General features: G+C 39.6%; 1 protein-coding gene across 1 annotated transcript in view; it reads left to right on the top strand.

Moving 5' to 3' along the window:
• Nucleotides 1–18,682, top strand: part of SNRNP40 (small nuclear ribonucleoprotein U5 subunit 40) — a 33,577-nt gene that overhangs the window by 2,845 nt on the left and 12,050 nt on the right. Inside the window, exons 3-5 of the mRNA XM_043909537.1 lie at nt 1,123–1,216; nt 2,729–2,894; nt 10,782–10,904. Coding sequence (XP_043765472.1) covers nt 1,123–1,216; nt 2,729–2,894; nt 10,782–10,904 — 383 coding nt within the window. The remainder of the gene's footprint in view (nt 1–1,122; nt 1,217–2,728; nt 2,895–10,781; nt 10,905–18,682) is intronic.

The following is an 18,682-nucleotide window of genomic DNA, read 5'->3' as shown; positions in this document are numbered from 1 at the left end:
GAATTTGCTCTTCATGGAGGCAAATCTCAAGCTGATTTAGCAAGCCTAAACTTTAAGATCTATACTTTAAAGCTAATGAGAGTAAGGAGGAGAGAGAGAACTTTTTCCCCAAAGATATGAGGCTCTCTTGATCCACAGCCTCTGAATCTTAGCATTCAGGAAGGAAGGAGGAAATCCTAACAGGGCAACTCATTTGGATAATGTACTTGTCTCTTGGATCTGCTACCAGATTCTCAGCTTCTAGTCAGGAACACCCATTTGGGGAAAATAAGTAGAAATCATATTGAAGAAATCATGAGAAAAAGCAAAAGAGAAGGTAACAGAAACATCTGACACTTTTTCCTCTGGCATCATTTGCCACATTGTAAGATGAAATGGGTCCTTTGACTCTGTTCTTTTAACTGTGCCTCAGGGTGAATGATGTCTGTTTTGATTTCAGTTTCTAGTTCTGTGTTCCTTAAACTTACTCGTGGCCAAGTCTCTGGAAGGCTTAGGGATCTTAGCTGAACATACGTTAACTACTGATATACTTAATTTCATCAAACAGACTAGAAGCAGTTTTATCAGCAGGAAAATAACTCTTAAGTAGCTTATTATATATATAGTGTTCCTTAATAATATTCATCAAACTTCATTCTGTGTTGGACCAAGCCCCCTAAGAATTGGAACTGTCTCTATTCATTTACCTTATTTTACCCCAGCACTTGGATAGGTATTTAGTACATGTACACTAAGTAAATGTAGTATAAAGTCATTGCCATGTGACCTTCAAGTCAGTTGCAGCTTCTAGAGTTTCCCATAAGTACCATCATGTTGTAGTCTGCTTCTACTCATAGGAGACAACTAGCTGTGAGTGCCAACTTTTTTAAAGTATGGGAGAAAAATTAAGATTTAAAAAATTATATCCATTATCTAAAATGTTTTTATTTTATGAAATGTGAAAATGCTGCATTATTTTTGTTCTAATGTAAAGAAGATTGATATTGCTGATAAAATTAATAGTGTTTCAAAGGAGTATAATTTCAGAACTGTTGTTCTAGTGAATTCTTAAGTACCCTTTCCATGGCCAGTAATAGTTTTATTTTGCCTAGTAATGTTCACAGAACCCCGTCTCCCTAACAGTGTTGTGGAATGTCTATGGTGACTGCGATAACTATGCTACATTGAAGGGACACAGTGGAGCAGTGATGGAACTTCATTATAACACAGACGGCAGGTGAGTGTTTCGCATAGTGGATGACAACTGCTTCTTATGTTAATTCTTCTTGGCGTCCTTTCATATTTAATCCCTGAATTTTCTCTTAAGAGCTTGTGCTATCAAAAATTACTGCATTTTGGACAACCACTTTATCATCCTATCACTGTCTCCCCCAGTAAAGTGTTTATTGTTCGGTATGAAAGTCACTCAGTCACATCTGACTCTCTGCGACCACATGGACTATACAGTCCATGGGATTCTCCAAGCCAGAATACTGGAGTGGGTAGCTGTTGCCTTCTCTAGGGGATCTTCCCAACCCAGGGATCGAACCCAGGTCTCCCATATTGCAGATGGATTCTTTACCGTCTGAGCCACCAGGGAAGGCCATTGTTCCATGTATGCATTTATAATATCTATCTAACATTCAACAGCCAGAAATTTTTTCTTTTTTAAGACATAAAATATAATTTCCTTCTGTAGAAATTAATTATTTTTTATTATAAAAGTAATGAAACAATCTGTTTCAAGAAAACTAAAAAAAAGGCAGGAAAATGACAAAGTACACCACATTTTTACCATTCCAAAGATAATCACTATTAATATTATGGTATATTTCTCTCAAGATTTTTTCCTATTCAAAACAGTTTGATTTTTATGTACGTATTAGAACTACGTGTGTAAGTTCCCTGGCAGTCCAGTGTGTAGGATTCAGTGCTTTCACTGCCATGGCCCAGGTTTAGTCCTGGTTGGGGAACTAAGGTCCTGTAAGCCATACAGTCAAAAAAAAAAAAAAAAAGAGCTCTTATACAATACAATCTTGTCTGCTGTTTTTTACCCTTAACATTATTCAACTGTCATTATCTGTTTTTTTTGTGACATTTATTATAAATATTTTATCAATTGAATAACTACAGATGATATGAAAATGTAATTCTACAAAGTTAATTAATCCCATTCAGTATTTCAGTAGACATTTATTGTCTTACAGCTCTTATCTCTAAAAATTTTAGGGTTCCTTGAATGACTAGGTACATAGCCTTGTGTGTAGTTTTCCTGTTTGAGTAAAGAAATCATTATAAAATGCATCATAACTTAGAAGTCATTCTCAGAGGCAAAATAAAAACTTTGATTTTTAGAGAAAGAGTTAGATTTACTGAGCCAGGAATTGCTACTATCTGTCTTACTTCTGCAACAGGGAGTGATTATACATTTTCAAGTGGAAGGATGTGTAAAGTGTAGTATATCACAAAGAAGGGAAAAATTGAGAAGACTGCCATATTAGATGTACAATATGTCATGTGGACTGACAAATGGAAAAAATTTTTTTACATCTATTAGAGTAGACCTTCTAACTGGGTCTAGACTGCCATTAGGATTTTGGTACATTGGGTGAGACTTTCCCGAGGCAGGTGCCAAGCTGTCAGAGCACAGCATGTTAGTGATCTTGAAGACTTGGGTGCATTTTGACAAGTAAGGAAGATAGATTGCTATTCCTTCTCTTCACTTTTTTTTCTTCCTCTTGCTTTCTAGTATGCTCTTCTCAGCTTCCACAGACAAGACTGTGGCGGTGTGGGATAGTGAAACAGGCGAGAGGGTGAAAAGACTGAAGGGGCATACTTCCTTTGTGAATTCCTGCTACCCGGCCAGGAGGGGCCCCCAGCTTGTCTGCACGGGCAGTGACGACGGCACAGTTAAGGTGGGTGTTGTCTGTCTCCGTTGAGGGTTTCTGAGGTGACAAAATGTGAAACTTATATTGTCTCCCCACCTGTGCTATACCCTTCTCTCCACAACTTTGTTTCATCATATATTTCCAAAAACAGACACTCTTTAAAATACATTTCAGATAATAAGCAGTTGAGTTTTTTTTTCCTTCTTTGATGAATCCTACAGACTGTTACAACCATGTAGAACAGTTGTTACTTGGAATAAAGTAAACCACCATCCAAGAATAATTGGATTCTTGACTTAGTGTTTACTTAATTATGTGACACTTTTCTGATCCTCAGTTTCTCAGTCTTTAGTGACAATAATATAAATTTCTTATAAGGATGTTGTGAAATTTAAGTCAGTATATAAAAAGGTCAGTATATGGTTTTAGTTACAAAGGATGGGATGTTAAAGGTCATTTAACCCAATGAGTTCCAACCTTTGTGAATATCAGAATAACCTGAAAAACCTGTTAAAAATACCCAGATTCTGGTTCAGTAGGTCTAGAATGGAATTTTTTTTTTTTTTTAAATAAAGACTTTTTTTTTTTTTTTTTGGCCACACTGCGTAGCGTATGGGTGTGGGATCTTACTTCCCCGACCAGGAATTGAATCCTGGCCTCTTGGATTGGAAGCATGGAGTCTTAACCACTGGACCACCAGGGAAGTCCCAAGGCTTTAATTTTTAGAGTAATTTTGGGTTGACCACAAAATTTAGGGGAAGGTACAGAGATTTCACATTTAACTGCTACCCCTAGCATGCGTTGCTTCCCCTACCAGAATGATGTGTGTTTTACAGTTGATGGACCTACATTGACACATCATTGTCACCCAAAGTCCATAGTTTACATGAGGGTTCACTTTCAGTGTTGTACATTCTATGGGTTTGGACAGATGTGTAATGACATGTATCTGGCACTATTGGATCATACATAGTATTTTCAATGCCCTTATGGCAGAAAGTGAAGAAAAACTAAGGAGCCTCTTGATGAAAGTGAAAGAGGAGAGTGAAAAAGTTGGCTTAAAGCTCAACATTCAGAAAACTAAGATCATGGCATCCGGTCCCATCACTTCATGGCAAATAGTTGGGGAAACAGTGGCTGACTTTATTTTTCTGGGCTCCAAAATCACTGCAGATGGTGATTGCAGCTGTGAAATTAAAAGACACTTACTCCTTGGAAGGAAAGGTATGACCAACCTAGACTGCATATTAAAAAGCAGAGACATTACTTTGCCAGCAAAGGTCCGTCTAGTCAAGGCTATGGTTTTTCCAGTGGTCATGTATGGATGTGAGAGCTGGACTATAAAGAAACCTGAGCGCTGAAGAATTGAAGCTTTTGAACTGTGGTGTTGGAGAAGACTCTTGAGGGTCCCTTGGACTGCAAGGAGATCAAACAAGTCAATCCTAAAGGAGATCAGTCCTGGGTGTTCATTGGAGGGACTGATGTTGAACTGAAACTCCAATCTCATGCGAAGAGCTGACTCATTTGAAAAGACCCTAATGCTGGGAAAGATTGAGGGCAGGAGGAGAAGGGGATGACAGAGGATGAGATGGTTGGATGGCATCACCAACTCGATGGACATGGTTTTGGGTAGACTCCAGGAGTTGGTGATGGACAGGGAGGCCTGGCGTGCTGCAGTTTGTAGGGTCGCAAAGAGTCGGACACGACTGAGCGAGGGAACTGAACTGAAAAATGCTTTATATTCTGCCTAGTCATTTCTCTCAACCCCAGGCAACTGCTGATCTTTTTACTATCTCCCTAGTTTTGCCTTTTTCAGAATGTCATACAGTTAGAATCATAAAGTGTATAGTCTTTTCATTTTGGTTTCTTTCACCTAGTAATACCATTTAAGATTCCTCCGTATTTTTTCTTTCTTTTTTTTAATTTCTTTGACTGCGTCGAGTCTTAGTTGCAGCATGCTATGTCATGCGGGATCTTGCCTTGCAGCAACTTAATACTTCATTTCTTTTTAACACTGAATAATATTCCTTTGTTGGATATACCACAGTTTATCCATTCATCTACTGAAGGTCATCTTGTTTGCTTCCAAGTTCTGGCAGTTATGAATAAAGCTGCTCTATACAGCTGTGTAGGTTTTTGTGTGGACCTAAGCTTTTAACTCACCTTATATGGCTAGATAGCATCACTGACTCAATGGACATGAACTTGAGCAAACTCCAAGAGATAGTGGAGGACAGAATCCTGGTATGCTGCAGTCCATGGCGTTGCGAAGAGTCTGATACGACTTAGCAACTGAACAACAACAAGTGTTTAACTCCTTTGAGTAAATACTGAGGAGCACAATTGCTGGGTTCTATAGTAAGGGTTTGGAGAAGGAAATGACAACCCATTCCAGTACTCTTGCTTGGAAAATCCCATGGACGGAGGAGCCTGCTAGGCTACAGTCCATGGGGTAACAAAGAGTTGGACACGACTGAGGGACTTCACTTCACTCATTTCACTCACTTCATACTTATCCCTGGAGAAGGAAGTGGCAACCCACTCCAGTATTCTTGCCTGGATTATCCCATGGAAAGAGGAGCCTGGCGGGCCATAGTCCATGGGGTCACACAGAGTCGGACACGACTGAAGTGACTGAGCACGCACGCATATTAAGGGTTTTGTAAGAAACTGCCAGTCTGTCTTCCGAAGTGACTACACCATTTTGTCTTCCTACCAGCATTGAATGAGCATTCCTTTGTTCCCCATCCTTATCAGCATCTGGTATTGTCAGTGTTTCGGATTTTGACCTTTCTAGTAGGTGTGTGGTTGTATTGTACTGTCATTTTACTGTGCATTTCTGCAATGATATATCATGTAAAATACCTTTTTTTCCAGTCTTATTGAGAAATAATTGACATATATAACTGTATAAATTTAAGGCATGCAGCAGGATGGTTCGACTTAACTTTATTGTGAAATGATTACCACAGGTTTGACCAGCAGCATCTGTTTTCTTACATAGATACAAGAAAAGGAAAAAATGTTTTTCTTTGATGAGAACTCTTAAAGCTCAGTTTTTGACCTGCTTGTTTGTTGTTGTTGAATTTAAGAATTCTTTGTACTTTATTTTAGATAACAGTCCTTTAACAGATGTGTTTTTTTGCAAGTGTTTTCTCATAGTTTCTGGCTTGTCTTCTAATTCTCTTAACATTTTCTTTCACAGAAATGTTTAATGTTAGTGAAGTTCAGCTTATCAATGATTTCTTTCATGGATTGTGCTTTTTTTTTTTTAAACATGTGAATGTACAGTGCCAGCACAACTTGTTGAAGTCATTTATCTTTGTTTCCCCCCCAACCTTTTTTTTATTTTGGCTGAGCTGGATTTTAGTTGTGGCATGCAAGCTCTTAGTTGCAGCATATGGGATCTAGTTCCTTGACCAGGGGTCAAACCTGAGTCCCCTGCATTGGGAGTGTGGAATCTCAGCCACTGGACCACCAGGGAAGTCCCCTTTGTTCCATTGTATTGCCTTTGCTTCTTTGTCAAAGATCAGTTGACTATGGGGGTCTATTTCTAGGTTTTTTATTCTCTTTCATTGATCTATTTGTCAGCTCTTTTGTCAATATTGCACTGTCTTGATTATTGGCTTTATTGTAAATCCTGAGGTTGGGTAGGGTCAGTCCTCCAGTTTTGTCTTACAATATTGTGTTGGCAAATTGGGATGTTTTGCCTTTCCAAGTAAACTCCAGTTTGTTGATTTCCATGAAATAACTTGCTGGAATTTTAGTTGACATTGCATTGATGAGTATGATTGATCTATAGGTCAAATTGGGAAGAACGAACATCTTGATATATTGAGTCTTCCTACCCATGAACGTGGAATGTCTCTCCATTTATTTAGTTCTACTTTTATTTCATTCATTAGCATTTTTTTAAGTTTTCCTTATAGAACTCACATACGTATTTTGTTAGATTTGCACCTAAGTGTTTCTCTTTTTTGTTTTTTTTTTTTGGATGCTAATATCAGTGGTATTGTGTTTTTAAGAATCAGAATGTTAAATGTGTTCTCAAGTGATCTGATAGAGCAGGTATGACATTCTGGGAGCCACTGATCTCCTCCAGCATCCTCACTTTATGAAGGAGGAAAATGAAGCCTAGAAATAGTAACTTATTTCAAGGGTACACAGGACACACTGCTTTGTACACTTTATTCTTTCCTTGGTACTAGTTTTTGACTCTGGGTTTTTTTAAATTAACGATTAAACAAAGGGATTTCAAAGGAGTACATGTGAAAAACCACACTAAACTTTTGATGGTTACTTTTTTAAATGAATTTTCCTTCAATCTTGCCCAGCATCAGGGTCTTTTCTAATGAGTCAGTTCTTCATATCACGTGACCAAAGTAATGGAGGTTCAACTTCAACATCTGCCCCTCCAGTGAATATTGAGGACTGATTTCCTTTAGGATGGATTGGTTTGATCTCCTTGCAGACCAAGGGACTCTCAAGAGTCTTCTCCAACACCACAGTTCAAAAGAATCAATTCTTCGGCACTCAGCTTTCTTTATGGTCCAACTTTCACATCCATACATGACTGCTGGAAAAACCAGAGCTTTGATTAGACAGACCTTTGTCAGCAAAGGAATGTCTCTGCTTTTTAATATGCTGTCTAGGTTGGTCATCATTTTTCTTCTAAGGAGCAGCCATCTTTTAATTTCATGGCTGCCATCTGCAGTGATTTTGGAGCCCCCAAAATAAAGTATGTCACTGTTTCCATTGTTTGTTTCTCCATCTATTTGGCTTTGTCATGTGTAGACATTGAAATCTCTGTTTCATCAGCTCAGTGGTTCACAGATGATTCAGAAGAAATATCCTTAATCACCTGGTGGGGCAGGGAAGACTCTGCCAGTCTTTGTAGATTGGCTGTGTGGGTGTGTAGGGGTCTCCTTTAACCTCTCAGCCTGACAGTTTATAACTCTGTATTAGCCTTCACATCCTCTTGTGGTCAGCAAGAGGTGAGAGGTTAGGGCCTTCTCAGGTCTTTCCTAAGCATATGTCCAGCCATGGGCATTCAGGTGGCCTCCTAGAGTTCCAAGTATATGTCAAACCTTTTCAAAGCCTTTACTCTCCAAACTCTCTCATTCCCCAGCTTTTCCTATTTGCCCCAACTGTTATCCATTGCCTAGCCAGCAGAGGCTAATGTATTTGCCTTTAATTGTTTTAGACAAATGCCTCTGCCCTGGGAAAGTTCCACGGTAGGCAAAATAAAGTCAAGCCCTTTAAGTTAGGAATGTACAGTAGTTTCAGCATTCTTTGGCATTGCCTTTCTTTGGGATTAGAATGAAAACTGACCTTTTCTAGTCCTATGGCCACTACTGAGTTTTCCAAATTTGCAGGCATACTGAGTGCAGCACTTTAACAGTATCATCTTTTAGGATTTGAAATAGCTCAGCTGGAATTCGAGTACCTCCACTAGCTTGGTTCATAATAATGCTTCCTAAGACCCACTTGACTTCACACTCCAGGTTGTCTGGCTCTAGATGAGTAAACACACCATTGTGGTTATCCAGGTCATTAAGACCTTTTTTGTACAGTTTTTCTGTGTGTTCTTGCCACTTCTTTTAGTCTCTTCTGCTTTGTTAGGTCCTTGCTGTTTCTGTCCTTTATTGTGCCCATCTTTGCATGAAATGTTCCCTTGGTATCTCCAGTTTTCTTGGAAAGATCTTAAATCTTTTGCATTCTGTTGTTCTTTTCTATTTCTTTGAATTGTTCACTTAAAAAGGCTTTCTTACCTCTCCTTGCTATTCTCTGAAACTCTACATCCAGTAGGGTAATCTCTTTTCCTTACTCCCTTGCCTTCTTTTCTCAGCTATTTGTAAGGCCTCTTCAAGCAACCACTTTGCCTTCTTGTATTTCTTTTTCTTTGGAAAGGTTTTCGTCAGTGCCTTCTGTACAGTGTTACAGACCTCTGTCCGTAGTTCTTCAGGCACTCTATCAGATCTAATTCCTTGAAATCTATCTGTCAACATCCACTGGATCATAGAGAAAGCAAGGGAATTCCAGGGAAACATCTGCTACTGCTTCACTGACTACATACGTTAAAGCCTTTGACTGTGTGGATCAAACAAACTGGAAAATTCTTCAAGAGATGGGAATACCAGATCACTTTACCTGCCTCCTAAGAAGCCTGTATAAAGGTCAAGAAGCAACAGTTAGAAACAGACATAGAACAACGACTGATTCAAAACTGAGAAAGGAGTATGACAAGGCTGTCTGTTGTCACCCTGCTTATTTAACTTGTATGCAGAGTACATCATGGAAAATGCCAGGCTGGATAAAGCACAAGCTGGAATCAAGATTACTGAGAGAAATACCAGTAACTTGAGATATGTAAATGACACCACCCTAATGGCAGAAAGCAAAGAGGAACTAAAGAGCCTCTTGAAGATGAAAGAGGAGATTGAAAAAGCTGGCTTAAAACTTAACATTCAAAAAACGAAGATCATGGCATCTGGTCCCATCACTTCATGGCAAATAGATGGGGAAACAGTGGCAGATTTTATTTTCTTGGGCTCCAAAATCACTGGACAGTGACTGCAGCCATGAAATTAAAAGAAACTTGCTCCTTGGAAGAAAAACTATGACAAACCTAGACAGCAGATTAAAAAGCAGAGACATCACTTTGCCAACAAAGGTCCGTATAGTCAAAGCTATGATTTTTCCAGTAACCATGTACGGATGTGAGAGCTGGACCATAAAGAAGGCTGAGCACTGAAAATTGATGCTTTCGAAGTGTGGTGCTGGAGAAGACTCTTGAAAGTCCCTTGGACAGCAAATCAAACCAGTCAATACTAAAGGAAATCAACCCTGAATATTCGTTGTAAGGACTGATGCGGAAGCTCCAATACTTGGGCCACCTGATGGGAAGAGCTGACTCATTGGAAAAGACCCTGATGCTGGGGAAGATTGAAGGCAGGAGAAGAGGGTGACAGAGAATGAGATGTTGGATGGCATCGCCGAATCAATGAACATGAGTTTGCGCAGACTCCAGAGATAGTGAAGGAAAGGGAAGCCTGGTGTGCTGCAGTTCATGGGGTTCCAAAGAGTCAGGCATGACTTAGCAACTGAACAACAAAAACTTTGAGTTCATGTATCAGGGAGCCACCAAACAGTTAAAAAAAAAAAAAAAAAAATTTTTTTTTTTTTTTTTTTTTTAATTTAAACCCACAATATTTTGAAAGTAAGAGTCATTCTTCTTCCTTGGGTACTTAGGAACCTATACTAGGAATGTAGGCTATTGTTTTCAGATCTATTGCTGAGTGAGGATGGAGCCAGGGTAAGTTAAAGAACTACAAAGCCCTCTTACTAAGACCCAGCTGGTTTTTATCCTCAGTGTTTACCTAGTTGCTGTAAACTTTTAGTTTCTAGAGTTCTGATGCAATTGATTCTGAAAGATTTTTTGCCAGTTTTCTGCTTTTGTAGAGGGACAATCTTTGGGCACTTTGTACTCTGCCATTTTCACTGATGTAACCTCGTCTCCATATGTATATATATTTTTTTAATGCAAGTTGTAGTTGAGTAATGAATTAAAATCTACAATTTGAAAGCATTGGTCTAATATCCTTTGTGTAGAACAAATGAACTAATAAACATGGTGAAGATATCCACTCTAAGGGCATTTAATTAACCGCATATATTCAAACTTTTAACAAAGTCTGAAAATATAACCAAAGTGATTTATTCCACCTGTATTCAGATACTTTGGCAAAATTATAGTCGGTTCTCATGACGTTGATGGGATATTCATTCAGACAAATTTCTGAACAGGGTACCTTTACAGATGTTTTCACTTCCACAGTCCTTAGATTTATGGGTGTACTGTGCAGTTGTTTCTTAGAGTGATGTTACTATAGACTCTCTTGTCCTCTTTTTCAGCTTTGGGATATCCGCAAGAAAGCAGCCATTCAGACATTTCAGAACACCTACCAAGTGTTAGCTGTGACTTTCAATGATACAAGTGATCAGATTATTTCTGGTGGAATAGACAACGATATCAAGGTATTTTAGATGTTTATGTTCTATTTACTTTTCACCTGTCTTCACTTACGGAGGTAAGTCTTTCCAACTTCCTAACTTTGCACTTTATACCAGCTAAGTGAAAGATAAATTAGAACTTGTTTTCTCTCTGTCTTTATTGACTTTCTAAGTCAGGGTTGCATTACAACTTATATGGTCCCTGCCCATCAGGAACCAGGCAGTTTATATGAAGTGAGAAGTCCCTGTGTGGGAACTCTGAAAAATGAAGAGTGCGTTCCCTGAGTGACGGCATTTGAAACTTGTTTTTTTTTTTAAAACCTGCATTGGCTTCATTGAGATAGCAGTAAATGAGTTTGTGAAACTGTAGAAAGGAAGTTTTGGTGGGGGTCCATAGCTAAAAATGTAAGAAGGTAGTGATGTTGAAGAAAAGAGTCAATAGACTTCTTGATAGTATAATATAGCTCAAGCTTTCAAGTAATTGACGTCAGGTCTAATCTTAGTTCTGCTGTTCTCTAATTTTTTGTGACTTCACACTAGTTCTTTAACTTCTTTCAACTTCTGTTTTATCATGTGTGTAGTAGGGGTTAACTGTATCTATCTCATAGAGTTGTCATGGGCATTAAATGAGCCAAATGCATTAGAGCGCCTAGCAGAATTTCTGGACATAGCAGATGCCAGTAAATATGAAATGTGTGGGGGCAGGGGGAGGCCTATTCAGTTTGTCTCTGCTTTTACTTATTGGCTTCCTTAGGTATTTCAAAGACTTTGACTTACCTTATGCTTTATCATGAGAGTAGTAATTATTGGGTAAATACTCAACTTCCTATGTTGTCTCTATCTAGAAATTGTACTGTATTCCCATCTCTCCTTGCCTCCTTTCTGTTACTATGGTTGGAATGTCCATTTATCTATAGTTCAGTTCAGTTCAGTCGCTCAGTTGTATCTGACTCTGTGACCCCATGAACCGCAGCACGCCAGGCCTCCCTGTCCATCACCAATTCCCGGAGTCCACCCAAACCCATGTCCATTGAGTCGGTGATGCCATCCAACCATCTCATCCTCTGCCGTCCCTTTCTCGTCCTGCCTTCAATCTTTCCCAGCATCAGGGTCTTTTCAAATGAGGCAGCTCTTCACATCAGGTGGCCAAAGTATTAGAGTTTCAGCTTCAGCATCGATCCTTCCAATGAATATTCAGGACTGATCTCCTTTAGGATGGACTGGTTGGATCTTCTTACAGTCCAAGGGACTCTCAAGAGTCTTCTCCAACACCACAGTTCAAAAGCATCAATTCTTCGGTGCTCAGCTTTCTTTATAGTCCAACCCTCACATCCATACATGACCACTGGAAAAACCATAGCCTTAACTAGACAAACCCTTGTTGATAAAGTAATGTCTCTGCTTTTTAATATGCTGTCTAGGTTGGTCATAACTTTCCTTCCAAGGAGTAAGCGTCTTTTAATTTCATGGTTGCAGTCACCATCTGCAGTGATTTTGGAGCCCAGAAAAATAAAGTCAGCCACTGTTTCCACTGTTTCCCCATCTATTTGCAATGAACTAATAAGAACGGATGCCATGATCTTAGTTTTCTGAATGTTGAGCTTTAAGCCAACTTTTTCACTCTCCTCTTTCACTTTCACCAAGAGGCTCTTTAGTTCTTCACTTTCTGCCATAAGGGTGGTGTCATCTGAGCTTATTGGTGCATATCTGAGCTTACTGATATTTCTCCTGACAATAAGGGAGTCCCTTAAATGGAAAGATTTCAACCTTTCTTTCCTGTCTCTGGGACCTCATGCTGTCAGTTTTCTCAAATCCTATCCTTTTAACCAACTGTATTGCTTCTTATTAGCATTTCATCATGCTCGGGTCTTCTCTTGGTAGGGGAAAGAGTTTTCCTTCAGTTCCACATTGTCTTGTTATTGCCCTGTCAGTCTTCCCCTTTACAGCCAAACTTCTTTAAAGATGGTGATACTGGTTATGATCATAATACAGTTATCATCATCCTCTAACACTCAAGTGTGTCAGGCATTGTTCTCAATGTATGCTGTGCGTGTTTGTCCATAAGTCGTGTCCAACTCTTTTGCATGGACTAGACGCTGCCAGGCTCCTCGTCCTTGGAATTTTCCAGACAAGAATACTGGAGTGAGTTGCCATTTCCTACTCCAGGGGATCTTCCTAATGTAGAGATCAAACCGGCATCTCTTGCATCTCCTACATCAGCAGGTAGAGTGCTTACCACTGTGCCACCTGTTGTTCTTAGAGCTTTACATTATAATTATTTTAAGCCTCACAACAGTCCTATGAAATAAGTGCTGTTAATGGGCTTCCCAGGGTCACAAAGAGTTGGATAGGGTTGAGCAACTGAGTACACACACAATGCCATTTTACCAGTGATTCAAAACCCAGAGTTTGGGCCCAGAGTCTTGCTCTTATTTCCTGTGAGATATCCCCTGAATATTTTCTACACTCACTGTCTTTAATGCCTCATCTACCTTTCATTTCTCAATTCCATGCCTCTTGACCACTGCTCATCAGTCTGGCTTCTGCCTCCGTTGTTTTACTTACACTGCTCTCTTCAAGGTCACCAATGATCTCCCTGTTACTAAATCTAGTAGATCCTTTTAGTCTTTGTTTTTTTAAAACTTGCTCTGACAATATACTTTCCTACCCTTTCCATCAGGCATAGCCATCAGATACCTCTGCAAGCTATTCTGTCTATGCATTCGTTAAATGTCGTTATTCCCCAAGGTTCTTTACTCAATGCTCTTATTATATGCCTTTCCCTGGGCAATTCCCATCTAATACTGTGACTCTAATTGTGATTTCTATGCAGATAACTCAGTGTTCTCAACCCAGATCTTCAGCTCCAGACCCATATATACAGCCAGCTACTCAGCATCCCCATTTGGAGTACCTAAAAATTCACCATTTCCAAAATTCAACCTCAATGTCCCTTTTCCACCCTGTAACTCTTTGGAGACTACGGTCAGAACGTGGGTGCTTAATTAGATCACCTTAATAGCAAATACATTATTTCCCTGAGTGAAGTTTGGGGACCCACTATTATTAGAATCACTAGACAGCTTCTACACATGGAAGTGGATTAGTGTCATCTAGCCATGGTACTTTTCATACTTTTAAGTTAGTATTATAAAAATTTACATACAGTGAAATTAGATGCTCCCCAGTAGTCTAGTGGTTAGGGTTCAGTGCACTCACTGCTGTAGTCAGGGTTCAATTCCCAGTCAGGGCAGCCTTTCTTCTGAGCTTCCCAGGTGGCACAGTGGTAAAGAATCCTCCTGCCAGTGCAGCAGACTTAAAAGACACAGGTTCAATCCCGTGTTGGGATTCAAACCCGTGTTCCCAGGTTGGGAAGATTTCCTCAAGTAGGAAATGACAACCCACTCCAGTACTCTTGCCTGGGAAAATCCATGGACCGAGAAGCCTGGCTGGCTACAGTCCATGGAGTTGCAAAGGGTTGGACACAACTGAGCGACTGGGCACACATATGAAATTAGCCTTTTTTTAGTATACATTTCTATGGATTTTAATGCTTATGCAGATTCATGTAACTACCACAGACAGGACAGAACAATTTCCATCACCCCAAAAAACTTTATAGTGCTCTTCTGCATCAAACCCTTTACCCATCCCTAATCCCTCCAAACCATTGATCTCTTCCTTGTCCCATAGTTCCTGTTCCAAAATATCATATGAATAGAATCGTACAACGTATGACTGTCTGAGATTGACTTTTTGAACTATGAGAATTTGATCTTTGTGTATCAGCTGTGGGGATAGACTAGCCTAAGAATAATAGTCTTGTGCTAGTAAGTCCTTCTTACCACAAATAGTGTGGCTTATTCTGGGCTCTTTGTCTAAACTGTTTTGGGACCTTCTGTATTCAAGTATGCTTCCCTGGTGGCTCAAACAGTAAAGAATCTGCCTGCAGTGCAAGAGATCTGGGCTCAGTCCCTGGGTCAAGAAGGTCCCCTGGAGAAGGGAGTGGCTACCCACTCCAGTATTCTTTTCTGGAGAATTTCATGGACAGAGGAGCCTGGTGGGCTACAGTCCATTGGGTCACAAAGAGTTGAACACAACTGAGTGACTAGCACTTTAACTTTCATAAACAAATATCTTCAGTTGTACTAGAGTTCTGAAGGGACTGAGTTTCTTGGTTTTGAAGGTTTTCCATGTCTTCTCAGATACATATGTGTTATACCTTCTCTTGAATCAGTTTTTTCCTCACATAGCTAATCTCAGTCTTTGTTGATATATACCAATTTTGTTCTGAAATCCAAATTTATCTCAAATATTAGAAATATATAGAGTCCTATGAGTGGAGCACTTAATGACACTTCATCATAGCCTTGTAGGCTATTTTTTTTTTATCTGAAGTATAGTTGATTTACAATGTGGTGCTAGTTTCTGGTGTACAATACAGTGTTCAGTTATACATATATGTTCTTTCTCATATTCTTTCCCATTATGTTATATTACAAGATACTGAATATAGTTCTCGGTGCTATACAGTAAGACCTCATTGTTTATCTGTTTTCTATATAATGTGTGTGTTAGTCACTCTGTCATGTCCAACTTATTGCAGCCCCATGGACTGTAGCCCAGCAGGCTCCTCTCTCCATGGAGTTCTCCAGGCAGGAATATTGAAGTGGGTTGTCATTTCCTTCTCCAGGGGATCTTTCCGACCCAGGATTGAATCTGCATTGCAGATTCTTTACCATCTGAACCACTAGGGAAGCCTGTGGGTGCCATGCCCTCCTCCAGGGCATCTTCCAACCCCAGGGTTCAAACCCAGGTCTCCCGCGTTGCAGGTGGATTCTTTACCAACTGAGCCACCAGGAAAGCCCAAGAGTACTGGAATGGGTAACCTATCCCTTCTCCCGGGAATCTTCCCGATCCAGGAATTAAATCAGGGTCTCCTGCATTAAAGGCAGATTCTTTACCAACTGAGCTACCAGGCATATAGTAGTTTATATCTGCTAATCCCAAACCCCTAATTTATACCTCCCCCACTCCCTTTCTTCTTTGGTAACCATGAGTTTGTTTTCTATGTCTGTGACTCTGTTTTGTAAATAAGGTTATTTGTAGCATAGTTTAGATTCCACACATATGGGATATATATATACACACACATATATATGGCTAGTCCTTTGTCTGGAATCCCCGACATTGGATATTGCTGTGACTGACTTAGTGTTGTCTTTAAATATGAGCTCAGACATATCTTTTTTATTTTTTTCCAGCTGCCCTGGGTCTTTATTGCTGCACTCGGGTTTTCTCTAACTGTGGCGAACAGGGCTACTCTTCATTGTGGTGCCCAGGTTTCTCATTGCGGTGGCTTCTCTCGTTGTGGAGCATAGGCTCTAGAGTGCATGGGCTTCAGGTGTTGTGGCCCACAGGCATAGTTTCTCCATGGTATATGGAATCTTCCTGGACCAGGGATCCATCCTGTGTCCCCTGCATAGGCAGGTGATTTATTTAGTATTTTTGTCTGTCCTGGACCTTCGTTGCTGCACAGGCTTTTCTCTGGTTGCGGCAAATCGGGGCTCCTCTCTTGTTGCAGAGTGTGGACTGTGGGGCTCTTGGGCTTCAGGAGTCGTGATGCACAGGCTTAGTTGCCCCACGGCAACTAAGGAATCCCTGATCCCTTCCCAGGTCTGGAATCACACCCACGTCCCCTGCATTGGCAGGTAGATTCTTTACCACTGAACCAACAGAGAAACCCAGCTCAGACATATCTTCAGAGAGGATTTCTGAGATGAAAGTAGGTTCTTCTCACTGCTATCCATCATATTACTCTTTATTTTCTTCTTAGCGTTGTAATTTGGATCATTTTTCTGTTTCTTTTTTTTCTCTAGTTTTATTGAGATATAATTGATGTATAACATTATTTTAGATGTACAGCATAATGACCTGATGTATGTATATATCTCTGATATTCCTAACACCATAGCAGTTACATAGTAAGTGTTCAGTACATGTTGGCTGCCATCATCATTATTTTACTTTTATATATTATTAAAATATTCTATAGCTTAATAAGTGGAAATCTTTTTTTTAATTTATTTATTTTAATTGGAGGCTAATTACTTTACATTATTATAGTGGTTTGTGCCATACATTGACATGAATCAGCCATGGGTGTACATGTGTCCCCATCCTGAACCCCCCTCGCACCTCCCTCCCCATCCCATCCCTCAGGGTCATCCCAGTGCACCAGCCCTGAGCACCCTGTCTCATGCATTGAACCTGGACTGGCGATTTGTTTCACATAATGATAATATACATGTTTCAATGCTGTTCTCTCAAATGATCCCACCCACACCTCCCACAGAGTCCGAAAGACTATTCTATACATCTGTGTCTCTCTTGCTGTCTCGCATACAGGGTTATCGTTACCATCTTTCTAAATTCCATATATATGCGTTAGTATACTGTACTGGTGTTTTTCTTTCTGACTTCACTCTGTATGATAGGCTCCAGTTTCATCCACCTCATTAGAACTGATTCAAATGTATTCTTTTTAATGGCTGAGTAATATTCCGTTATGTATATGTACCACAGCTTTCTTTTCCATTCTTCTGCTGATGGACATCTAGGTTGCTTCCATGTCCTGGCTATTATAAACAGTGCTGAGATGAACACTGAGGTACATGTGTCTCTTTCAATTCTGGTTTCCTCAGTGTGTATGCCCAGGAGTGAGATTGCTGGGTCATATGGCAGTTCTATTTCCAGTCTTTTAAGGAGTCTCCACACTGTTCTCCATAGTGGCTGTACTAGTTTGCATTCCCACCAACAATGTAAGAGGGTTCCCTTTTCTCCACACCCTCTCCAGCATTTATTACTTGTAGACTTGGATAGCAGCCATTCTGACCTGTGTGAGATGGTACCTCATTGTGGTTTTGATTTGCATTTCTCTAATAATGAGTGATGTTGAGCATCTTTTCATGTGTTTGCTAGCCATCTGTATGTCTTCTTTGGAGAAATATCTGTTTAGTTCTTTGGCCCATTTTTTGATTGGGTCATTTGTTTTTCTGGAATTGAGCTGCAGGAGTTGCTTGTATATTTTTGAGATTAATTCTTTGTCAGTTGCTTCGTTTGCTATTATTTTCTCCCATTCTGAAGTCTGTCTTTTCACCTTTCTTATAGTTTCCTTCATTGTGCAAAAGCTTTTAAATTTAATTAGGTCCTATTTGTTTATTTTTGCTTTTATTTACATTACTCTGGGAGTTGGGTCATAGAGGATCCTGCTGTGATTTATGTCAGAGAGTGTTTTGCCTATGTTTTCCTCTAGAAGTTTTATAGTTTCTGGTCTTATGTTTAGATCTCTAATCCATTTTGAGTTTATTTTTGTGTATGGTGTTAGAAAGTGTTCTAGTTTCATTCTTTTACAAGTGGTTGACCAGTTTTCCCAGCACAGTAAGTGGCAATCTTATGCTGGACATTTAGGCTGTTTTATGTGTCACTATCACAAATTATGCTGCTGTATGCAATGTATCCAATATATCTGCTTGTGAAGCTTTCCATATTTAATTACTTCCTTAGAATAGATTTCTAGATGAAAATCATTGTGTTAACAAATACAAGGATATTTCATGTTTTGGATACAGTTGCCAGATTGATGATAGCAGTTAATAAAGGTGGTATTTGAAATTAGATTGCTTTAGTTATTTTATTTTGCTCCTGTAAAACTAAGGCATATGCTAGAGAAATGTGAAACCATCCATAGAATTTCAGTCTTCTCCCTATTTAACAGCATCCTCTGATATGCTTAGGGATGA

The sequence above is a fragment of the Cervus elaphus genome, chromosome 8, assembly GCF_910594005.1.
Source record: "Cervus elaphus chromosome 8, mCerEla1.1, whole genome shotgun sequence".
NCBI classification, from domain to species: domain Eukaryota; kingdom Metazoa; phylum Chordata; class Mammalia; order Artiodactyla; family Cervidae; genus Cervus; species Cervus elaphus.
Note: the sequence above shows the minus strand (reverse complement) of the source record. Positions and strands in the feature narration are given on the sequence as shown.